The 26,083-nt window shown below is 37.7% G+C and overlaps 1 protein-coding gene across 2 annotated transcripts in view; it reads left to right on the forward strand.

Annotated features, from left to right (window-relative positions):
• The window catches only part of SMC2 (structural maintenance of chromosomes 2), a 65,602-nt gene extending 45,214 nt beyond the window's left edge, over positions 1-20,388 (forward strand). The window contains exons 20-25 of one of the 2 annotated variants that reach the window (XM_045882811.3): positions 2,505-2,699; positions 4,900-5,100; positions 7,668-7,784; positions 10,786-10,946; positions 14,516-14,663; positions 15,678-20,388. In XM_045882811.3, coding sequence (XP_045738767.1) covers positions 2,505-2,699; positions 4,900-5,100; positions 7,668-7,784; positions 10,786-10,946; positions 14,516-14,663; positions 15,678-15,836 — 981 coding nt within the window. In that variant the 3' untranslated portion in view covers positions 15,837-20,388. Of the gene's footprint in view, positions 1-2,504; positions 2,700-4,899; positions 5,101-7,667; positions 7,785-10,785; positions 10,947-12,473; positions 12,738-14,515; positions 14,664-15,677 lie in introns of those variants that run through there. The other variant, XM_054509326.2, reaches the window with a different exon arrangement.
• Positions 20,389-26,083: the final 5,695 nt, after the last annotated feature.

A 26,083-nucleotide genomic window follows, 5' to 3' on the forward strand; every position in this document is an offset into this window, starting at 1 on the left:
AGACATTCTGTCACCTGCAAATTCATATTGTGGTATGTCTTTATTAGAGATTGTTCCTCCTGAATATTGGCTACTCTCTTGTCCCTTTCTTTGATTTTGACTTTGAATTGTTTCATATTGAGGTATAATTGATATGTATTAGTTTCAAGAGTACAGCATAATGATTTATTTGTATATATTGCAAAATGACCACCCCAGTGAGTCTAATTAAGATCTGTCACCACACAGTTATAATTTTTTTTTCTTGTGATCAGAACTGTTACAATCTTTCTCAGCAACTTTTAAATATACAGTACGGTATCATGATAGTCACCATGCTGTTAAAGTTTTCTGTCATGTTGCTATTGATACTATTGGTAAATATCCTTCATTTTCATTGTAACTGAATGTAGATAGCTTTTGAAAAGAGAGTTGCGTTCATTTGACGTTTATTGTGGTGTTTTTGCCTTACTTGTGTCGTCTACTTCTACATTTTATGTTTTTCCTTTGAAATGATTATTTTAATGTTATAGTATGTGGTATTTTGGAAAGTAGGTCTTTCCTCTTGATCCTCCTCTTGGCTAAATTCAAGTTTTTTTGTTTGTAGCACATTGTCATATCACTAGAATAACAGTTTTTACTCTTTTTTTGAAATTAAGAGATCAAAATGCTTCTCAACTTTGTGTTTTTGTGTTGCTGATTAAATTTTCTAGTTTCTGTTCAGTTTCTATTTTGCCTCCAAAGTAAGTTTTCATTTTTTAAAACTATCTTTAGTTTTTTTTCTGATTTGTTGTCTTAATCTCATATTTTTCATGTAGCATTTAAAAATTAGATACGTGTTTCCAAAATAAATGTGAAAATAGTTAGGTACTCCTTTCTCAATCTAAATAAAGTCAAAATTAGAACATGTACCTATTTCCATTTCTCTTTATGGAAAAGTATAAAATGGATCACTTAGTTTTTAAAGGTTGTTCTTTCAGGCTCTGCATTCTAAATTGTTTCCTTTCCTTGATGAGAGTATCAAAGGACACTCCCAGGAGGCTAAGAAAAGAAACTGCCTATAACTAATTAGACAAAATGAAAATTTCATTTCTGCTCAACCTTAGTGACAGATTTCTATTATAAAAAAGATGAAAATAGTCAAAACTATTTTTTTTTAAGGATTTTATTATTTGAGAGAGAGCAAGCACAAGCAGGGGTAGCTACAGTGGGAGAGGGAGAAGCAGGCGCCCCACAGAGCAGGGAACCCAATGCAGGGCTCCATCCCAGGACACTGGGATTATGACCTGAGCCAAAGGCAGACACTCAACCTACTGAGCCACCCAGGTGCCCCTGCAATGCAATTTTTAACCTGTAGCCCTGAGAGAATCTTCATAAACATGTTTTTTTTTTTTTTTTACATACGGTGTTTGTTAGTTAATAAACCTGTGTCTGTTATTTTTCCCTTTGGTTAATATCACCAGAGTATTTTTCACTTGCTTTTCTTGTTCTTCAAAGGTTTCAAAAAGCTAAAATATCTTTAGGTCTTTATATGAATGCCATGATTTATTTTCCTTCCTCAAAAGACCCTCTAATGACACAGTTTAAACATTACAAGGAATTTAAAGCACTTTGAGAACATTCAATAACCTAACCATAACATTAAGTATTCTTTGTTGCTCAAAATGATAATTTCCTAATGAGCATGCCTAAAATACTGCTAGATTTTTTATTTGTGCTTTTCATCATGAAGAACCGTTCTTCCTCAGATGCTTGAAGCAAGTTGTCTTACTTAGGTTTTCCCCCTACCTAAATATGAGTTGAACTAGGTTTTTTTTGGTTTAGATATTTTTGTGATTTCTTTTAAGATCTAAGATGAAGCAAAGGGGTTTGTGGGGCAGAGGATTAGTGATAGACTGAACTGCAGTTATAATTACCACTTTGGAGATTGAGTAGCTTCAGCCTTGGGAAGTAGGGGAAAATAAAAATCAAAGCAAGAAAGTTTTTCTTTGTGCCACAGATCTATTTATTCAGAAAGTTTCTCTCTTATTTTTCTGTTTTGACCCTTGTGCTAGAACCAAACATTATGACCTTCCATTGTCACTGGTAAATATGGCTTATAACTATAGAAGGGAAAAGTAGAAAGCCCCAGCCCACATTCTACCCCTCCTGGTAAATGATATTTGGGGATCTGTCATATTATCTTCTTGTTAAGTACCAAAAAATGCCACTTTTCTGAGACCTCAAAAGTCAGATTGCTATAGTCTCTCCTCCCCTCTGCAAGTTGATCCCAACTAAGCTGTATCCAGCAGAAACTTTGTTGCTTCCAGCATGAACACTGCAACGCATCGTATTTCTAGTGGTAAAACAAGTTTTCTCCTGTATGTAAATTAGCCATTTTAATGGGGATATGAAATGTAGAGGGTTAGGTGACCATCTGCCTGTAATCAGATTCCCATCTTGCCCTAAAGTTTGTTAGATCTTTTAATAAACTAAAAATAGGTCCATATTACCTTGCTATATGTTGTCTTTGAATTATGTTTCAGGAGTCTGTAAATAAAGCCCAAGAAGAGGTGACCAAGCAAAAAGAAGTGATAACAGCCCAAGACAACGTAATTAAAGCTAAATATGGCGAAGTAGCAACACATAAGGAACAAAACAATGATTCTCAGCTTAAAATTAAGGAACTGGACCACAACATCAGCAAACATAAACGGGAAGCTGAAGATGCTGCTGCAAAGGCACGTTTCTGTTGTTTATTTTTACCCATAATCAGATTTTTACTTCTAAGTTGTTGAAATATTCTGGTAAACTGCTCAATGAAGAATTCAATAAAATGGCAGAACTGTGTAACATAATTTTGAGGCTTACAGCTATTTTAACGGCTTCTCAGCAATGTTCATTTTCACCAAATGGCATAAATGTTTTGTTTCTAAATTTCAGGTATTCCTATCTCCAAGATGTTTTACTGAATAGTGGTCTCCCATGGAACTGACCATTTTTTAATACCCAAATATTCATAGAACTATTAATATATTAATAGTAATAGTATAATTTCAAAATGAATTAAAAACTCAGAGAAATATATATACAGGCACCTTCTAAAATAAGGACTTAATTGGCTTCCGGATGTCCTTGTGAGGATCTGTACAGTCAATTTTGCAGCCTCATCTGAAATCTGATTTTTTTTTTTTTCAAGGATTTTATTTATTTGAGAGAGAGAGAGATACAGTGAGAGAGGGAACACAAGCAGGGGGAGTGGGAGAGGGAACACAAGCAGGGGGAGTGGGAGAGGGAGAAGCAGGCTTCCCGCTGAGCAGGAATCCTGATGTGGGTTTTGATGCCAGGACCCTGGGATTGTGACCTGAGCCAAAGGCAGACGCTTAATGACTGAGCCACCCAGGCACCCCTGAAATCTGATGTTTTGCTAAGCAGCTATCTTTTTGAGGTTATCTCAGTTTTTGGTCACTCTTAAAAAGTTTCTTCCTTCTATGTATCATAGTGTCTTAAATACTTTAAAAAGAATACATGCTTTTGCAGAAATTCATTGCTTGGTTAAGAGGCTGTACCCATGAAGTCTTAGTAATTCACCCATCATGTTTTCTGATGAGTGTGTAACAGTTTGGTGCCTTTTAAATCTTCTTTAGCACCTTAAAAGTAGAAGAGATTTAACTTCAAAAAAGTCAGAACATACAAAACAGTCACCCTACCCTCTGAAAGAGCCAAGTGTGCCTGTTCAGGTTTGTTCCTTAATTTAAAAAATACAAATATTTTCATAGCCACATCATTAATATCCTAATATTTTATTGTCGATTTCCCATTAGGCTGGTAGCCTAATATTAGTGGATTCACTGAAATATTACCAATGTTAATATTGTTAATAGTTTTTTGTAATTGAAAATGCCAGTAGTGGTGATTGCTGGGGGATTTTATTTACAGTTAAGGAAGTGAAAAGGAGACTCACAAGTGGAACTGCTAAAAAGTCAAGGATTCTTTGAAGTATATAATTTATCAAATATTTATTGCATACGAAGTAGTATCAGATAGTAGCCAGGCCCTGAAGATAAGGATAAGCAACATGTACCCAGAATGCCTTCATAGAGCTTATGGATCAGCAGGGAAGGCAGACTGGAAAGGATCCTCTTTGGAGCCTGGAGGTGAGACAGTACCCATGGAATTAATAAGGACAAACAAATGGACAAGGATTCGATTCTACCAGTCAGAACCAACCTTAAACAATTTTAGTAGAAGAAAGTCTTCCTTAAGCACTATAATTTAAAATTTTTAACTGTTTATAATATATAAAGTACATTACTGTGCCTTGTTAAAAGGGAGCGGCTAAGGGAATGGAGTCAATGTTTAGGGAGTTTTTTATTTATTTAATAATTCTCAGAATTGTCAGTCAGGATTAGGCTTCCATAAATTTACCAAATCTATGACTTAAGTATTCCTATAAGAATTTTAACTTTCACAAGTTGTTTTTGAAGCAATTGATTGAGTTTGACTTATATTTCATTCTAACGGAGGTGTTTTACATATACTTTGTATAAATTTGAGCTGGCTGGCTATTCTTTCAGTGCTTAAGTAATGGGAAGATCTTTTTTTTGAGCCTATCCTCCAGGTAAAAATATTCATACTTAGTGTAGGTTTACTGTTCACAGTGAACCTCATTTTTACAAATGAGTCATTGATTTAAAATTACTAAATATTTAAGAAACTTTTGAGAGAGCACAAGCAGGGGTAGGGACAGAGGGAGAAGGAGAGAATCCTCAAGCAGACTCCCTGCTGAGCTCAGAGCCCAGGACCCTGAGATCATGACCTGACCCAAAATCAAGAGTCAGAGACTCAATCGACTGAGCCACCCAGGCGCCCCAAGAAACTCGTTTTCTAAATGTCCATTTGCAAACAATGATAGATGCTTCTATTATCCTCTGTGGCTAGGTCTCCAAAATGTTGAAAGACTATGACTGGATTAATGCAGAGAAACACCTCTTTGGGCAACCTAATAGTGCCTATGATTTCAAAACCAACAACCCAAAAGAAGCTGGTCAGAGACTTCAGAAGTTGCAAGAAATGAAGGAGAAACTGGGGAGAAATGTCAACATGAGAGCTATGAATGTTCTGACAGAAGCTGAAGAGCGGGTAAGTCCTTTTCCTTGGACCGGCCACCCGAGTAGCTTCAATGGCTATCTAGGACCCCGGCAACAAGTACTAGAGGAAATCTGTTGCTTGATGCCCTTGATACCGAATTTCTTTCTATTTTCCCTTTCTTTTTCAGTTCTTTCTTATTTCATTGTTTTGCATCATCAATTATTTATATATTCTGTTGTACCTTGAATAACTTTTCTATTGGCTTTGCCACAAACATATTCTACCCTTTTCTTATTCTTGGTGTAAGTAAAAACTCTACTTTTTGTTCTAGTCAACTTCTCACATTTCTATCTTTTCTTTCACTTGCCTTGAAAGGGCTTTGAAAAATAAGGTGTACTCTGCTATCTGCCTCCTTACCAGTCATTCCATAACTATTGTCTTCCTTTTGACTCTAGGGTATACTAGAACCATTACCTAAGTAATGATTAATATTGTTATATGCATAAATTCCTCTATTAATCTCTAAGTCCAGCAGCGTCTTCTGTTTTAATGCTCACTTACTTGATAATGTTATCCATCTCCCCAACCCTGACAAAACTTTTATAGTCTGCCATGTTGCTAGAAAAATCCACAGGGGAAAGCAGTCCGTATTCTTGACAGCTCCATAGGAAATAGCTGAGTAATTTTGTTATGCCTTATACCACCTTTAATTTTGCAAAATTCTGTTTGAATTTGTATCATAGAGTTATGAGAGCTCTCTAAAAGTGGTAATACTTATGAGTTCAATTACTTTTAAGAAGTTTTGCTATAATGGGGTTTTTTGTAACTGTTATTGACATTAGTGTCTACAAAGAATATAATGTTAGATACCAAGTAGGCTAATAACGCTCATGTTGTGATCTATCTATAAAATGTTCCTGGTTTTTATTTCTCCATTAAAGCTTCGCAATATATGCCATATTTGTGGAGGAGAAATCTTTGGTCTGAATTTGAACTGCATATTGTGAAACTTATTCACTTGTTTGCTTTTATTAGATAATGAAAACTGGTCTAATATTTTTTAAAAGAATTCTCCAACTCCCATTTCCTTACCAGAAGGAAAGGCTCTGTCGTTCAGTAAGATGGCCTTTTGTTTTGTTCTATTTTGTGTTCGTCCAAATAAGAAACTACATGGAATTATGCAAGGAATAAGAGAAAATTGCAGAGAGGAGTTTTAGGAGCTTGGCCATCAAGCAGAGAGACAGCAAGGAAGCGAGCGGGACTGGCTAGAACTTTTCAGGGAGGATTTGAAGCCTCCTTTGAAGCTTTGAGGAGAAATGAGCTAAGACAATTTTTAGAAAGTGCTGCTGCTTCTCATGGTGTAATTATCCCTCTGCAGCCTCCCTCAAATTTTTTTCAGTGAGTTTCTACATTAACCAGGAAAAGACCAATCTGGGAAGATGTGCTGTTAGAGCTGAAACTTGAGGCACCAATTATGTCAGATACAGAGAAAGAGCATTCTGGGAAGAGAGAACAATGCAGGGGCTAGAAGGCTATAATGAGCTTCTTATGTTCAAGGAACTGAAAAGAAGACCATATGGCTGGAGCCTGGGGAGGAGTGGGATGCCAAAAAGTCAGATAAGTAAGAGCCAAATTATGTAGGACTCATACATCATGATGAGGAATTGAACTTTTGTGTCACTGCTAAAACTGACCTTAAGAAGAAAGCATGTCATCAAAAGGAATGAGATCTTGCCATTTGCAACGACGTGGATGGAACTGGAGGGTATTATGTTGAGTGAAATAAGTCAAACAGAGAAAGACATGTATCATGATCTCACTGATTTGAGGAATTCTTAATCGCAGGAAACAAACTGAGGGTTGCTGGAGCGGGGGGTGGGGTGGGAGGGATGGGGTGACTGGGTGATGGACACTGGGGAGGGTGTGTGCTCTGGTGAGCGCTGTGAATTGTGCAAGACTGTTGAATCTCAGATCTGTACCTCTGAAACAAATAATGCAATATATGTTAAGAAAAAAAAAAAAGAGGAAGGTAGCAGGAGGGGAAGAATGAAGCGGGGGAAATCGGAGGGGTAGACGAACCATGAGAGACGATGGACTGAAAAACAAACTGAGGGTTCTAGAGGGGAGGGGGGTGGGAGGATGGGTTAGCCTGGTGGTGGGTATTGAGGAGGGCACGTTCTGCATGGAGCACTGGGTGTTATGCACAAACAATGAATCATGGAACACTACATCTAAAACTAATGATGTAATGTATGGGGATTAACATAAGAATAAAAAATAAATAAAAAAAAAAAGAAAGCATGCTAGGGCTACTTTTGAGTTTACATACGACACATTTTCTTTTTTGCCTTGGCTGTTAGAAAGATCTGGTGTATTAGTGGAATCAAAATACTTCAGGAGCTTGTCCTATAAATTCTCAATAGCAACTAAATTTTACCTATAGGTGATTTATTTACTTTCATGATTTGGTTTACATTATAACTCTTAACGCAGTATATCTTTGTTACACAGAAGTGTACATATTATATATAAAAATTAAACCTCTAATCCTGACTGAATTCTAGAATATAAAGAAAATTTTATATTTTTCCAATTAAGTATGCTTTTTATCTTACTAGTATAATGACTTGATGAAGAAGAAGAGAATTGTAGAAAATGACAAATCCAAAATCCTTGCAACTATAGAAGACCTTGACCAGAAGAAAAACCAAGCCCTAAATATTGCTTGGCAAAAGGTATTTGAACCAAAAATATTATCATTTATTCTATATGAGGAAAGGATGAAGAATGGTCAGTAGTACACTGAGATGAATTTAAAATGGATGATTTGCACACACTCATGCTTTAATTAAAACCTTCTAGACTTGACTGCTACCGATTTGCAAAGGTAAATTTGTGTCCTTCCATCATACTCTCATAGTCTACTTCTCTGGTTCCTAAGTTATATTAAATTTCTAACTTTCTAGATTTCTTTATTTTTCATTCTTAACCTTGTTTCCACGTCTGTGTTACTTTCAAAGGAGATACCATTTGTCTGAAACCTTAGATTCTGTCCGATTTCTGCCATACCCCACTGCTGGGAGCTGGAAGCAGTCTCAGTTTCGCACTGGGGAAGCTCTGCTTGTTGGAAAGCACCTCCCAAGGACCCCTTTGGTTCTAACTTCCTTGGTTTCTCTGGCCCAGGCTCAAAGAAGTCAAATATTCCTTCGCAGAACATTACTCTAACAAGATTGGCATATTCCTTACCACTTACAAGTTATTAACTGCATTTCAGAATTCATAATTATGCATTCTGTAGGTTTTTAGCAAAGCATTTTATACGTAAATTAACAATTCCATAACTGATAGTTAGCCATCCATATTTTATAGATGAAGAAATCAAAGCCTAGAAAGTTGAAATAGCCTAAGATCATATAGCCAAAGGTGGAAAAACTGGAATTCTCTTTTTCTAGATTAGAACCAAAGTTAAAATTGCCTTTAGTTGCTAACTGCTGTCGCCCTTGTTGCCCTTAAAAGGGCAGTAAGCAAGGAAGTTTAGAATTCTTTCACTGGACTGTCATTCAGCAAAATCCTAAGTGCCTTTTTTGTTTTATCTTATGACAACTTTGGCAGATTTCAAGATTCTTTACTATTATTTCTACTTCCCTGACTGCATGTATTTGTCTCCTGTAGGATAATTCCTTAGCCTCTTATGTGGAAGTTTTCCTGTATCTGTCCTAGCAAAAGACTCTCAGCCAAAAGATTCCAAACATAGTTACCGTGCTGTTTGGTACTTCAACAGTCCCATGCCTCTGGGATTTAATTGGGCACCTCGCCTCTTTTTTTGCTTTTTAATTCTCTAATTATTCATAATTCTGAAAAATTCATTTTCAGTAATGGCAGCATAATTATCCCTTTTAGTCACCTTGTTTTTACTACTCTATAACTTATTTTCAGTGTTCCATCTCTCTGTGGTGTTTGTTTTAAAATACATGCAAAAAGTTGGTCCCATTATTCTTGTATAAATGTGGACTTAACACTGGATCTGAGAGGTTTTGTCTCTTGTTTTCCCCATGAGTCCTGGACTTAGTGCAAGTACAGATTTATCCTTTAAATTGATGTTCCCCCAATTTCCAAGGTTCTCTCAAAGCAGGTAAATTTATTGAATACTTACTATATGTGAAGTACCATTCTCATATTAATTTTCTCATTTAATCCTCACAATAACCTATTGAGGTAGTAGTGTTATTATTAGCATTATATATTTCCTTCTGGCTTCTAGCACACTTCATTCAGAAAGCCAGAGTATTTTCGGCATTGGCTATGTTTATTTTTCTGTTTCCTTCTTAACGTATTGGATTTTCAGAATTTGATTGCATTTCACCTTTATATCTGTCCATGAATGTAGTGCATTTTCTATCTTGAATAGGGCTGTATTCTTCTCTGCCCATTAACTGATAAGTTTCTCTTTTACCCTTTGGAGGAATTTCCACATGGTATCCATGGTCATGTTAAGGGTTTAGTAGTAGTCTACTGTTTTAATCCTCTGTTTAGTGCTTTTCTCTTGCCTGGCCAAAAAATTAAAGAAAAGAAAAAGAACCAAAGGTGTTTATAAATGCTGCTATCTTTATCATTCCCAAAAAAGACAGTGGTCCTCTCCGTTGTGATGAACCTCACCTAGCTCTAGAAATCTATCCCAGATAAAACTAAAACCTATTAACTCTGTGTAGAATATTACTCAGCATGTAATGCAGTTGCTCTTAAAACTGTATTCCTTAATACATCTATATTCAGTAGCACTGCTTGATTGTATCTGGATCTCATTAGTACCAATATTCATGCACTTGAATTTGGGGATTTCTTTGGAGAACATGACTGTCAGATCCTCATGGATTTGTGCCTGTGAATGTACACACTCAAATTTGATGAACTCTAAGATTATTGTGTATTTGAAAATTCTCAAATCATTGATCAAGTGTGTATGCACAGAAATTACCCAATCACAATTCAAATATTGACTTAAATCTCTAGGTAAATCTGTGGCTTAATGGGGATAAACCAGACAGCTTCTTTAGCCTTTTTCTGTTGGGGTCCAGTCCTGCTCCTGTCTTTTGACAACTTCTTTGGCTGAGAAGAAGCCTACAGAAAAGGACCATTCAACACCTTGAACAGATCTGGCGGTTTGATTTCATGCCTCTTTTTTTCCTAGACTTCACCTTGATCTTAGGCTTTTTAAGGTTGGCTGATAACCACTGGCCTATCAAAACAGTCAGAAAACAAGTTTTATAAGAGAACATTTTATGCCAAAAGAGAGTTTTCCTTTTCTGCCTCTCCCAACTGCAACTTCAGTTTCCTATATTATACAGTTGTGTGTCTCTGAAGATTCCTGTAATATAGCTTACAAAAGTATCAGAATTCCAGGATAGAGTTAGAAGTATAGCCTGTAGTTCCCCTTGGAAGTTAGAGCAGAGCCCAGTAAATTTTTTCTGTAAAGGGGCAGGTAATAAATATTTCTGGCTTTGTGAGCCATATAGTCTCTGTTGCAATTACTAGACTACTGTTTTAGTGCTAACAGCCATAGACAGTATATAAATGAATGGGCATGGCCAGATTTGTCACATGGGCCATAATATGTCAAAACCTGAGTTAGTAACAGACAACAAAATGCATCTGCTAGATTGAATATATACATACCAACATTTGATTATTCTTGGAAAGCTTTCTATATTATTTTAATCTTTTTTTTTTTAAATCCAGGTGAACAAGGACTTTGGGTCTATTTTTTCTACTCTCTTGCCTGGTGCTAATGCTATGCTTGCACCACCAGAGGGGCAAACTGTATTGGATGGTTTGGAGTTCAAGGTTGCTTTAGGAAATACTTGGAAAGAAAACCTAACAGAACTTAGTGGTGGTCAGAGGTAAGCAATCCCTTTGCAGTATTATAATTTCTCATTCCTCTTATTGTATTATAATCCATCATGATCTCACAGCTAAGCAAAACAAAATTGAAAATTGGTAGGTAATCTTTACATGTAGAATTTAAGGAGCTTTATATGTAAGACTGCAGATTTTTTAAAAAAACATTTGATTAAAATAATAGGCAACAGGGGCGCCTGGATGCTTGGTTGAGCATCCAACACCTGATTTCGGCTCAGGTCATGATATCAGGGTCATGGGATTGAGCCTCACATTGGGCTCCACACTCAGTTGGGAGTCTGCTTGGGATTCTCTCCCTCTCCGCCCGCTTGCATGTGCATGCTCTCTCTCAAATAAATAAATAAACCTTTAAGATAGTAGGCAACAAAGGAGAAATAAGGGTAAGCGATTAGAAAACTAGATAAAATATATGAAAAACAACTGTTTTCAGACTTTGGGAAATGAATAGGCCAAGAATATGATACCTGAGAGCAATGAAACAAAACTGCTGAGCTCAGTGTTCACCCCAGCTTTCTCCATAGGAGAATTTCTGGTTTGCAGGTGCAGGGAGGGGAATCCATATGAAGCCTAGTAGTCTCACTAAGTTAAAGAAACAGATTAGAATTTTGGGAGGCCCCTGCTTAGCATTCAGTCTGTACTGTTCCCGAAGTGAAAGCTACTCTACACACACAGCCGAGTTCATCACATACCCTGAAGAGAGCAAGCTGATCCTCATGTAACTTGAGACTCTAACATAACACAGTGTCTGGCATCTGATAAAAAGCACTGGACAGAAATCAAGAAAATGTGACTTATAGCCTAGAGAAAAATTATTCGATGGAAACAGACCCAGAAGTGGCAGGTGATAAAAATAGGAGACAAGGAAGTTATAGAATTATGTTAGTTATTTCCAAGAATTACAGGGGAAAAAGAACCTAGTGGAATTTCTGGAGATAAAAAAATATGCCTGAAAGGAAAAGTTCACCACATGACATTAACAGATTAGACAGTGTAAAAGAAACATGAATGACTTTGAAGGCACAGCAAATAGAAACTATTAAAGCTAAACTAAGAAACACAAAACTATAAAAACAGAGCTTCAGTGACTATCAAGCCATCTAACATACGTGTATTTGGAGTTCCAAGAAGAAAGGAAGAGGCAAAACAGAAAAATACTTGAAATAATGGCCCCAGATTTTCCCAATTTGATGAGTTCTATAAACCCACAATCTTCATTTCTGTGAACACTTGGTAGGATAAACACATCCCCTGCCCCCCCCCCACATACATACAATAACATAGCAAAGCATGTTATATGAAATTGTGATTTTTATATGCCAATGATTAGAAAAATCTTAAAGCAGCAAGGGACAAAGAGAAAAATGACTTCGGGCTTATTGTCAAAACTGTACAAGCCAGAAGTCTGGAACAACATCTAGAAAGTGCTAAAAGAAAAACATGTCAACCAAGAATTCTATGTCTAATTGAAATATTCTTTAAATTGAAGTCAATATAAATATTTTTTTCAGAAAAGCAAAAGCTGGAGGAGTTTGATCCCAGCAGAACTGTACAAGTTAAAGGAAGTTTTCAGGTGAAAGGAAAAGGATTTACCAGAAGGAAACTTGGATCTACATAAAGGAGTGAATTCAGATAATCAGCATACTAAGGAGAAACTTAAGAGGTCATGTGGCCTCCCTCCTTACCTGCTGCAGAGAACCAAATAATTAAAACCTACTAAGAGAAAATCGTGAATATTCACATTAATTAAAGATGGTTATTATTTATTTTTCCCTTTCAGGATGTGCAATCCTAGTCCTTAAATTGTTCTCATGTGCCATATGATGCCATCATGTTACTCTTACATATGTAGAAAATACTAAGACCTGTTCATTTTCCTTGTGAAATCCTTTGTCATTTTTATAATTAGAATAGTGGTCCCTTGATTTATTTCATTGTAAGATTCCTAAATATTTTAACAGTATAAGACACATTCTGGTGACTGTTAAAATTGAATTCCACAGTTCAGATCCCAATATCTAACTTTTTTTGCCAAAGTCCTAGAAAATATTTTGAGGAAAACCTAAAATTTAGTATGCTTATTTTCTTATTGGACCTGAAAATTATTTCCATAATTAAGATACAAAATTATTTTTAGATATATACCATTATTTTAGATGTATATCCAGCACAGTAGTTTTAACTCTTGGTGAGATATTTTTTTCTGAAAAATTAAGTTGGAAGAAAGCTCAGTGCCATAAGCATTTGGCACAGAGAAGGCCAATGAAAAATAATTTTAGGTTGCTTGTATGACCTCAGCTCCCCTCTATTGAGGTAGAGTCAGTCTCACTGTTTTTTGCACTGTTTCATACATTTCCCTTGCTAGATATTTTGGTTTCACCTTAAAAAAAAAAAAAAGCCTTTTTTAAATAAAACGTTTAAGAAAAAAATATAAGAATTATTAGGATTCTGAACAAAACCAGCTACAGTTACAGGGAATGGTTAGCTAGAAGAGAACTGAAAAAGACCTATAGAATCTGAGATGCCTAACTACAAATTTTAAATAAGGTGTATTATTAGGGTTCTCCGGAGAAACAAAACCAGCAGGGCGTGTATGTGTATGAAGAGGTTGTTTTTTAATAAGGAATTGGCTCGTCTTATTGTGGAGACTGAGAAGTCCCACAATTTGTTGTCTGCAAGCTAGAAATCCAGGAGGGCCAGTGGTGTAATTCAGTCTGGGTGTGAAGGCCTGAGAACCAGGAACACTGAGGCAGAATATCCATGTCCCAGCTCAAGTAATGAGGCAGGAAAAAACAGATTCTTTCCTCTACCTTTCTTAGTATTGAGTCCTTCAGCAGACTGTGATGTCCACCCACATTGGAGAGGACAAACTGCTTTACTGAGTCTTCCAATTCAAAGGCAAATTTCACCCAGAAATACCCTCACAGACATACCCAGAAATAAAGTTCAGCCAAATATTTGAGTACTCCGTAATCCAAGTAAGTTGACACACAAAATTAACCATCACATAATAATTGTTTGAACTTCTGACACTGGGAAGTCATGGGCTATAATCTATACAACTTACTCTTAAATGGTGCCAATAAGAATGTGTGTGTAGGTACTCATAGATGCATGCATAGTAAAAGTTTGAAAGAGGGCACCTAAACCAGTTACAGTATCACCAAGCACTAGCGGTTGTCAACCAGTGAGTCTATGGCCCTCACTCGCCTGCTACCTAGGCATCTAACAGCAATTGGGGAAGGAAAGAGAATACTTAACATGATCTTTCCTTAAGAGTAAGTGCCAATTATCCTGATTCTTTGATTGGAAAGAATATAAACCTGTAAAATAAAACTCCATTGAAGAGAAAAAAGGAAAAGCTAAAATAAGAGAACCATTTTAATACAGCAAAAATGTTGAAGTTTGAAACTTAAGATTCTTTATTTCTATGGTGATCTTTCAGTTAAATCTGCACTATTCCATAATAAGAGGATAGCAGATTTGCTTCCGTGTTTGGGTAAAGAGTGGTAAAATCAACTTTTGATAACTTCTCTTTTGGTCTTTTTTGCAGGTCGTTAGTAGCTTTGTCATTAATATTATCCATGCTCCTCTTCAAACCTGCTCCAATTTATATCCTGGATGAGGTAGATGCAGCCTTGGACCTTTCTCACACCCAGAATATTGGACAGATGCTGCGTACTCATTTCACACATTCTCAGGTAAGAACCAGAAAAGACGTCTCCGGGATAGTTTTAGTTATTTGTTCTTCTGAAACTGTTCTTTAGTAATGGCCAATATGAAGATATTTAGGATTGAGAAATATTATTGTGTATCTCTTTAAATATATAGTGAAGATTTACATATACTTACATTCAAATGGATATAGGAGGAAAAAAGGTTTGGTTTCCTATTAAAGAAAGAGCCAGGCATTACCATTGTTGGTTGTACCCTGAGGGAGAATCTTAAGTTTCCCATAATTTGGAATTAATTTAACATTATTTTTTTCTCTAGCTAGCTGCCAGAGGATACACACCCAAAGCAAGACTGTTTTAGGAAATCAGAAAATCATGTGGTACTTGATGGGGGCACTCGTCATTTTTCCTGGGTAGGAAATAGAGAAAAGCCCTTTAAGAACAGTTTGTTTTTTATCGAACTGTTGCTGCAGGAACTGGGGCTGCCACACATGGTTATATTGATAATGCACCGTACAACTCCGGGGGGCTTCACTTATCGTAGTTATCACAGACTATTATTATGGTAGTCTTTTTAGCAGGTAACAGTGAAGTGGTACCCTTTCTTAATTCTGTAGATGTTCCATCTGACCTAGTGGTAGTGCGTGTAGGAACTAGTAGCCTTCTTTGATACTCTTAAAATATCAGAGAGAAGGCTATTTCAGCGGGGCATTTAGAGCTAGCAGCAAAACAGTGATGCCAGCTAGCTGCAGAGGACAGCAACAAGCAGTAGGAATTAGTAAACCTGGGTGATGACGCACTCCAGGTAAAATTAAGAGACTCCTAAAACCAAATTTAGAAAGCTAGAATTCATCTAGGTGCCCAATATTAGAACTATTTGTTACTTGCATTTGAGGATGGTGCCTTTGCTTTGAGCCAAGCTTTGAAAGAAGTAACAAAATCAGCATATCTCCACACAGTTCTTAACCCCAGAATAAAAACAGGAGTGCATTTCTTCAGATTACAAGAAGTATCTTTTATGTTTTCTTTTTTTCCCTTAAGTTCATTGTGGTGTCACTGAAGGAGGGTATGTTCAACAATGCAAATGTCCTTTTCAAAACCAAGTTTGTGGATGGTGTTTCTACAGTAGCCAGATTTACTCAGTGTCAAAATGGAAAGATTCCAAAGGAAACCACATCCAAGGCAAAAGGACCCAAATGACCACATCTGGAAGTTAAAAGTACAAATTTACTCCTTCACCTTGACCTGTTTTTTAAACAAAGAACTTTGGCTTTACTTATTTATGTAAAAATGTAATGTTTTGTTACTTAACCCGTATCTTCTCTTCCTTTATGTAATCACTTATAAATGAGTATAGATTCCTCTCTTCTTAATTAGTGTAACTGTGGTCCAATTACTGTGATTGTGATTTTATGCATGTCCTCAAACGTTTTCTTACACAATTCTTTTATATATATATATTGGGGAGCCTGAGATACATGGTTGGTGGGTAAATTCTGTTTGCAAAATTAAAAAATCAAAGAAACATGAAATTAAATTATAGGATAAATATAGCTGATAGTCAGCTTTTAATTAGTTTAATTCCTAAGGTAATATTAGTGTGTTTTCTGTTGTTAAGAAAGTCATTTAGGTAAGGAAGACTTATAAAGCAAGTATCTGGACCAACAATGGGAACACAAAGGATGCTGTTAGGCATGCAGGAGCTGTTTGTGGTTAGTTCTGTGAAGATACAATGCCAGAGCCCTGATGTAGACTCAGTGATGTTTGGATATCATGTTTCTATATGCTTAGTAATTGGTCTGTGCAATCTTAAGTTTTTCAAAAGTCTTCACCGGTTTTTAATAGAAGTCTGGGAGAAGGTCTGTTGCATGCTGCCCTCCACATTTATCTGAAGTCTCCTGTTTTCAGAGATTTTTGTCTGGCTTTTCATAGTCCAATCAGTACAGTCTATTGGTGAATGAGAATGTATTTATTTTCCTTCATTCTTATACATTTATAAAAAGATCCATCTATTTTACCAAAAGAACTCAAAATTTGTTGATTATTATATTTCTTAATGTCTTCTGCTTTCCAGTTCAAAAGGTTGAATTTCCTTTAAGAACTCAAAAGAAGCACTACCACCCACCATAAGATTACTATATGTAGGTCCTGTTATCTCTAGGTACATTGCCAGAGCAGTGTCTCCAAACTTTGAATCTTGAAAGCCCTCATATGATCTAATCCCATCTTGAGTATGTTATTTTGGCCCCACATCCCTTCTTGATACTTGAGTCTTATTAGTTCCTTTATGTTATCCTTCCTCTATATATGCTTATAGTTCTTGGCCTTGGCTTTAACATTTCTCATCCTTCCTTCTCATGTCAGATAACACATCGGAAAGGATTGAATCTGGAGTTAGTTCTTGTCCATTGTGGGAGGAGAGGGAGACAAAGCTGTAAATGCTGAAGTACAGGAGGTCTAATACCACATATGAGACAGACAGGAGTTTATTTCCTCTCAAATGCATTGCAAATTGTTTGCCAGTCAGTTCACACTTGCAGCAAGGTCACATACCTGTTGACCACAACCCAGTCAGCACTGGCTATTAGTTTTATTACTTCTGATTTGCTAGTTATAAAATGGTACTTCATTGCTGTTTTAACTAGCACTTTCTCAATAACTTGTGAGGTTGAATATTTTGCCATACGAACCAGTTTTCTTTACTGCATATTTTCTGTGTTTGCTTCCCTAATTTGTGTCATATATAATCTTGCTCTTGGATGAAAATCCTCAAACATTAAATTTTTGTTGAGTCATGTTGTTCATATTCTTTGACTAGAAGAAGACATGAAGGGGAAATGAGGACATTTATTTCACAGATCTGCAATAATAGGAGTAACTGACATTTACTGAGCTCTTTTCTACATCAGATGCTATTCTCATTTGCACATGTTCTCACATTTGAGGTAAGTACTGTTGATCAGCATTATATAATTGAGGAAACTGAGCAGACAAGTTAAGAAACTTGTTCACGGTGGCAACACAGTTAGAGGCAGAGCCAAGATACCAGTCTTGGCAGCTGGTCTGCAGACTCTGATAGATTATATATTACCCTTCTGAGAGGTGGAACATTTGTGTGTGTTGTACGTAATAAATTTAAGACCCACCTCGATGAGCAGTACGCAAAATGTGAGAAAATTATTTTAGGAAGAATGTCAAACATTTGAAAAGGATTCCTTTTTTTTGTTGGGTTTGGGCATTTCAGGTACACTAACAAAGGCAAAAGCAAAAACTTGAGAATCCCTTTTCTAATATGGCGAAGCAATCAAATAGGCCAGCCACTTCCACAATCATGTCATCTGCAAATCGGGGCAGGTTTTCTTCCTTTTCGATCTGTGTGCCTTTTATTTCCTTTTCTTAACTGCCCTGGCTTGAGGTTCCAGGCCAATGTTGTGTAAGAGTAATAATGACAGCTGGCATATTACCTTTTCCCCAGAATTCTGAGGAAAGCATTCAGTCTTTCACCACCTAAATGTTAGCTGTAGGCTTTTGGTTTACATTCTTTATCAAGATAAGTTTCCTTCTATTCCTAGTTTGATCGCTTTTGTCATGGATGCGTTATTGAATTTTCATTGCCCTTTCTGCATTGATTGATATGATCATGTAACTTCTTTAACCTGTTTATATTATGAATTACATTACATAATTTTTGAATATTAAACCTACCTGGTATTCCTAAATTAAACCCCATTTGGCCATGGTCTATAATTCTTTTTATGTATAGGCATACCTTGTTTTATTATGATTCACGGATAACTGCATGTTTGTTTTTTTATACAAATTGAAGGTTTGTGGCAACTGTGCAGCAAGCAAGTCTGCCAGCACCATTTTTCTGACAGCCTTTGTTCTCTTTGAGTCTGTCAGTTTGGTAATTCCCATGATAATTTCAAATTTTTTCATTATTTGTTATGGTGATCCGTGATCAGTGATTACAACTCACTGAAAGCTCAGATAGATGATGGTTAGCATTTTTTAGCAATAAGGTATTTTTTAATTAAGGTATATGCATATGCTGTCGCACATTTAATAGACTTATAAATATTTTTATATGCACTGGGAAACCCCAAATTTTGCCTTGTGATACTTGCTTTGTTGTGGTTGTATGGAACAGAACCTGAAATAACTCCAGGGTATGCCTTTATTAGAGGATTCTGTTTGCTGATAGTTTGGTCATGATTTTTGTGTATGTTCATGAAGGACTTTGACCAGTATGTTTTCTTTTTCTTTTCTGTTTTTCCCTACTGGCTTTCTTTGGTTTTGGGATAATGCTACCTTTATAAAATGAATTGGGAAATGTTCTTTCTTCCATTTTCTGTAGAATCATATAGAATTTTTCTTAATCCTTTAAATATTAGCATTTTTCTGTGAAACTGGGCCTAGAGATTGGGGGGTGGGATGGGAGAATGTAAAGTACAATTTCTTTAATAGTTATGGGGCTACTTAAATTTATCTTTTATAATGGATAGCTTTGTGTTTTTTTGTGGAATTTTTTCCTCCTAAATTGTCAAATTTGTAATTTGTTTAGCGGTCATGGTATTTCCTCATTATCCTTTTGATGTCTTCAAGATCTGAAGTGCTATCACTTGTTTCATTCCTGGTATGGGTAATTTATGTTTTTTTCTCTATGTCAATCTTGCTGAAGTTTGTCGATTTTATTGTCTTTTCAAAGAACCAGTTTTTTGTTTCATTGACTTACTTTATTGCCTTTCAGTTTTCAATTCTTTGATTTCTGCTCTGTCCTTTTTTTCTGCTTGCTTTGGGCTTTGCTCTTTTCTAGCTTTATGGTAGAAGGTTAGATTATTGACTTGAGACCTTTCTTTCTAGCAAGCTATATCATTTAGCTTCATCTCACAAAATTTGGTATGTTGCATTTTCATCTTTAAGTTCAAAATATATTCTAATTTGCTTTGACATTTCTTCTGACTGTTGGATTCTTTTGGAATGTATTTAATTTCCAGGTAATATTTTCTTACAGATTTCTAGTTTTTTCTGTTATGGTCAGGAATCCCTTTTTTGGGGGGGGGGGCGGTTAAAAAAATGATAGATTTAGAAAACCAAAAGAGGTGCAAATTCAATGGTCTAATATTCCATTTTCTAAATAAATAAGAACAAAGTAAATAGAAAGGTGGAAATAATAAAAGGTAGAAGTCAGCATATATAGGACCGAAGAACAGTGGAGAAAAAATTAGTGAAACTGCTAACTGGTTCTCAAAAGAACAACAAAATCAGTCTAATATCAAGATGGAAAGAAGAGTTACTACTATGGCTCTTACCTAATTAAAAGGATACCTAAAAAAATTATGATTTTTTATGCCAATGCAGCAATTTAGACAAATTGGAAAGATAAAACTCAACCAAAACTGACAAGAATAGACAGAACCAGAATAGCCTCACATCTATTAATGCAATTCAAATGACTATCCTCCCACAAGGAACACTTTAGTCCCATGGGGTTTCACTTGTAAATTTTACCATTCAAGGAAGAAGTAATAACAGTCTTTCAGAAAACAGAGGGGGAGAGGAACACTTTGAGATTTGCAGACCACGGGCCTTAGGAGTGGAGGACCAAACTTCCCCAGAAGGTAAGGCCTAACTTCATTCTCATACAGATGTCAGCGAGTCTGTTCAGGGTCATGTCCACATTCCACTCACCGCCTGGGCACCTGCTTGTTCTGCACATAGCGCGCGCCTCCCCCCCCACCCCCCTCCTCCCGTTTTCCCCATGTCTTCCCCTTTAAAGCCCTCTAGCTTCGCCTGGACAGGGAAGATGGCCTTTGAGACATTAGTTCGCCGATTTCCTGAATAAAGCAACCTTTTCTTTCCCACCATCACTTGGTTTCTAGAGTACTGATTTTCAAGCAGCAAGCAGCTGAACCTGAGTTTGGAACCGGTTCTCTATCTAGTAACATTATGATGGAATGCATTTACATTTAAATGACAAATAATTATGGAAATTGTTCATATTTTGAAAAAAAAATGTACAAAAGTCATGTGCCTTTTTAAAAAGTTGTGTATATACATACTATATATGTATAATGTGTATGTATAAAATAGAAAAATATTTTAGGCAATCTAATAATTGTGGGTCCTTTGATTATTTGCAGATATTTAGTTGTAACTTTGCAATGAACAGTGCTATAATTAAATCTTTTGCACACATCCTATATATCTGCTTTTTCAATGCTTGATACATGATAGTGTATTAAATGAATGTGTTTATTAAATGAATAATTTTCAAAGCCTTTATAGATGTAATTTCAAACATATAATTCTGCCTTTGATAAGATCTTTCCAACACTTAAAATATGTTAAATATGATAGTTTTATTTCTGAGATTTTTGCCAGGGCCTTGTAACAGGTCTTGTCTTTTGTCTATTTTTCGTGAGTCCATTGCTCACGCTACTTCCAGTATCCTTCTAAAATGCAGATCTGATCATCTCATTCTCTTAAAACTCTATTTATTCCCCTTTAGCTACAAACTAAGTATGCAAGGGCTGTCATACTTAAACTGGTCTGCGCTGCCAGGCCAGCCTCCACCACAGGACTCCTTGGCTCCTGCTCAGCTTGCTCCGGGCGTAGCGTGAGGCACATGGTCATTCTTGCTCCACACCTCAGGCAACATTTCTTCCTGATGAACCCTCATTCTTGAAAGCCCAATGTAAGCATAACTTTCTTTGCATCATGCATTTCTCCACACACCTAGGCTTCCGAGAAGCTAGTTCTTCCGTTAGAGCCCTCACGACTCTGAACTGTATTTGTTTGTATTTCTGTATCCTAAATTAGACCATCAACTGCTTGAGTTCAAGAACAATATTTTCACCTATGTTTCCCTAGCACCTTCATGACAATTAATGAATAATCAATTTTCCTCAGAGCGGGTTCAGAATAAAGGGAGTAACTACAATGCTTCACATACTCCTGATGATTTTCAGCACCTCGCTTTCAGTAATCAAAGTGACCAAATCCTGTTACACTTTACAGAGCAGAACTGGTAGTCTCAGGAACTTAGCATTTACAAAGTCCATTTTTTGGCAAAGACAGACACTACAACTGACTTCTGGAGTTCACCTATCTCCAGTTTCAAACAAAATGAATTTAAAATATAATCTCTATAATATGGTTTCATTTTTTCTTTGCTCAAGCTCCGTATTCTTCTTTGTGTGACTAGGAGAGAAGTCCACAGACAAACAAAACTCCACAGTAATTAGAAAGTATGGCCTAGAGCGACCTCAAAGTGTCCTAAAGGAAAAAGAATTAAAGTTTTATCCAGGGTAGCATCGTTGAGGTAGATTAGGGTTATTCAGTCTTGTCATGATATAACTTACCTATAGACAGTTTTTACTTTTGTCCTCCAGATTTATCACTTAAATGAGCTTTCCTGACTCATGGAAACTCATAGCCTTCATGCTCTGAATTTTCTCACCCCAGTCAACCAGGGAGCCAGGTCAAGATGAACTTTAAGTAACAGTGCTGAGTATGTTTTATGGCCTGACTCAACATTAGAGAACAGAAACATTTATATTATGTGCAAAAACAGGCTGCTGATGTGGGCATATTGGGGTCACTACAGGATGGGTGTTCAGGCAGGCACAGGGAGTGGGGCAGGGCCTATAGAAACAGAACCTGAAACAGGCTGATGCTTGAGAAGGCCCTGGGGTGGAAGAGTCCTTATTCTGTCATCTGGAGATGCCACTGAGGCAGTTAGGGACATAGCAAGGAGAATCCAGGAAGACCTGGAGTCGCCAAGGAGCTCTGGAAACATCAAGCAGAGAAGCACAAGATAAGCCATTTTATTAAAAGCATTGCTGGGTTTAACCAAAAGGCGAGACTCCTCAATCTTCAGGGGCTTTCTAGCTGCTTGCCTTCTTTGCACACACACACCCCTCTCCATGCCAAACAGAGATGACTTTATCCACCCACCCTGAGCAGCTTTTATGAGTCCCCTCAACCATGCAGATTTTCTCTTACCAAATCTTATTCCTCTAAGAGATAGAGCCACTTTTTCCACATCGTTGGCATTCTGCACTCAGCCCTCTTGTTTTCTGCTTATATTTTTTACTTTAATAAACATCTTGTTAAGTACAACATGGTATAGAAAAGTACACAAATCATAAGAGTATAGCTTGATGAATTAGAATGAATGCATCCACCCAAGTGGCTGGGGACCCGTTTCCAGAATATCTGTATGGGAGAAGTTAGGACTGGAAATATTATCGGAAAGGGAGGTAGTCCTGGGGACATGACTTGAAGTTGAATTTATATAGTTCCATTCCCAGGAAAGCAGAACATGAACAGTAAAGAAGAAACACAGTTCTAAGATCTGGGCCAAGGAGGGAGTGAATAAGGAGTGTTATGATTTAGCATCTAAGGGGCCACCAGGGTTTATCCTTGACATACTAAGGTATTCTGACAACCAGTGAAGCCTCAGAGAAGACCAATGCTAGCAGTTGTTGGGAGGTGGGATGTGGAGGGGGGAATCAATGGTGGAGAAGGAGGTTCTGGAAAGTGGGGATTGAAGGGACAGAGGAAAAAAGAGAAAAGGAAATGCTCAAATGAATTACAAGTGGCAAATAACAAGCTTTATTTCTACACTGGTCTTATTACCAGGCTCATAGGGAGAGAATAAAACACTTCTATTTTTCCAGGCTTATTGAGATATAATTGGCATCCCACATTGTATAGGTTTAATGTATAAAACATGATGATTTGATATACATTGCAAAATGATTACCACCGTACGATTAGTTAACACATCCATCATACCATTTGTGTGGGTGTGGTGAGAACACTTAAAATCTATTCTCTTAGCAGCTATCAGGTACACAATACAGTATTGTTAACTATAGTCACCATGCTATACATTAGATCCCCAGAACCTACTCATCTGTAGCTGGAAGTTTGTACCCTTTGAATAACATCTTACTGCATTTGAAAATAAGATCTCATCCAGTGTTTACAGGTTTGCTTTGGCAGGGAAAGACCTTCAGTCAGCTCAGCCTGGGGGGCTGGGTGGGTCAGCTGGTAGATCCACAAGCAGGCGGGGCTTGCTGTTGGGGTCTCTAGTCCGGTGAGGATGCTGCCCATGTTCTGAGGCGGGGAGCTAGTAAGGAATGGCCACTTACTGGGCTCCTTGGCCGGTGGGGCTGCTAGCTGGGCTCTGCAGTCAGCCAGGGACTCTCCTTGGACTCCTCAGTCACAGCGGATGGGTGGGAATGGCAGACCGTGCTCCCTGGCCTGCTGGTGCCCCCAGTAGAATTCCAAAATGGGGGAGGGCTCCCCAGTGACTCCTGGTTGGGTGGGACCTCAGGCTGTGCTCCCCCACTGGATGGTGCCACTGGCTATACTCCACATTCAGGTAGGACTGCAGGCAGGGCTTCCCAATTGGATGGGGACACAGATGGGGCCACGCGGTACATCCAGTAGTTGGGTTTGTTGAATGGGCTGGCAGCTGGTTAGGCTCTGCATTTGGACATGGTTTCTGCCTGGGCTCTCTATTCAGATAGGGCTTCTAGCTATACCATGCAGTTTAGTGGGGATGGAAGCTGTGCTTTATAGTTGGGTGGGGTCAGTGACTGGGCTTCCTGTCTGATAGAGGCCACAGGCTGGGCTTTGCATTTGGGTAGGGCCTTAGCCTGGACTGGCTGCTGGGGCGAGCTGTAGGCTGGGCTCTCTGAAGAGTGGGTGTTTGTAATATTGTGATTATAGGACATCTACAGTTGGTCTAGTCCTGGGATGTCAGCAAGGAGCTCCTAAAGCTCCTAGAATTTGCTAAGTGAAGAGAATGATAAAGGTGTCTTTTGTTATGTTAATGAATGACTATTGAACCCCTCTCAGGTAACCTAAGGATTGGGGCTGGTTGCTAGGGGAACCAACAGCCTGGTTAGAGGGTTGGAACTTTCAGCCCTTACATCCCTCTCCCTCCCCAACCTCTGAGGAAGGGAGAGACTCCAGAGATTGAGTTCAGTTACCAATGGCCAATGATTTAATTAATCATGAAGCCTCCATAAAAACCTAAAAGGCTGGGCTTGGGCTGGCTTCCAGGTTGGTGAATTGTGGAGGTGCTGGGAGAGTGACAATGGGAGTGGGCATGGAAGCTCCAGGCCCCTTCCCCACACCTTGTCCTATGGATCTTTCCATGTGGCTGTTCATTTATATCCTTTAATACCTTTTGTAATAAACCCATAATCTAATAAATAAACTGGTTTCCTGAGTTTGGTGAGCTGCTCTAGCAAATTAATGAAACCCAAGGAGAAGCTTGTGGGATCTTTATAGCCAGTGGTCAGAAACACAGGTAACCATCTGGACCTGAAATTAATATCTGAAGTTTGGGCAGTCTTCTGGGACTGAGCCCTTAATCTGTGGAATCTGACACCATCCCCAGGTAGATAGTATCAGAATGGAGTTAAATTTGTGGGACATGGGGTCAGTGTCTGCCGAGAATTGAGTTAATTGCTTTGTGGTGCTGGAAAAAATACACGTAGAAGTCTGGGCCCCATGGCTGCCTGGAGTCCTTTATCAGGGTCCCCTGGTCAGACGGAGCTTGAGTCTATGCTGCACCGAGGGCAGGCCTTAGTTCATGCAGTAACACAGCTGTAGGGCAGACCTGTCTGCCCGGGGCTCTGACCAGGCCTCCCCGTCAGGCAGGGCTGGAGGCTATGCTCCACAGTGTATAACACATTTAAATATGTAATATATTTTAATCAACATCCTTATTTCAAATTCAATTATTTCTCACTTATGCCCTTACTTATGCCCCAGGCTTAACTTTCTCTCACTCTATATTTGTATTTGTTCCTATAGAGAACTTAGAGATGAGAATTCAGAGCTATATGGATTAAAACAAGGAACTGGAGAGAGAATAGATGTGACTGGGATTTACAATATCTCACTGAAACACACTTACAGAAACCAGAAGCAAGCCGAGAGGCTTAAGCAAATCTGCCATAGAAGTGTGTCCTTCCCTGGGGTCCACGAGACTGTAGGAGCTGCTAGGACTACCCGTGCTTTTGGGGCAGATAGCATCCTTCATTCTTTTCTTGTTCCGTGGCAGGCCTCTGACTCTCACTACTTTAATGAAAATGTAACAAAAAATAGAATTTGTGATTTTTGCTCAGTGCAATGATAGTGCATTGTTCTGGCAAGATTTTTACATAAGAAAACGAGAGGCACAGAGGAAGGACTATATCGCACAAACACCACTCAGAGAAGCTGCAGCACAGACAGATGAAGAAACTTGCTTAGGGTGGTTGTTAGTAAGAAGGGGAACAGAAAAAAAGTCTTATTTTTTTAATTTAAATGTCATGACCAGGACTAAAATACTTATGGGAATTTGATGAAGGTAAGACTTTTTAGGAGGCATGGCAATTATTAGAAGCTAAGTTGTTCCTTTTTATTACAAGAACTATTTA

This window comes from Mirounga angustirostris, unplaced genomic scaffold (assembly GCF_029215605.1).
Source record: "Mirounga angustirostris isolate CCGP_5_RB_7025 unplaced genomic scaffold, mMirAng1.0.hap1 SCAF_15, whole genome shotgun sequence".
In the NCBI taxonomy this organism is placed as follows: domain Eukaryota; kingdom Metazoa; phylum Chordata; class Mammalia; order Carnivora; family Phocidae; genus Mirounga; species Mirounga angustirostris.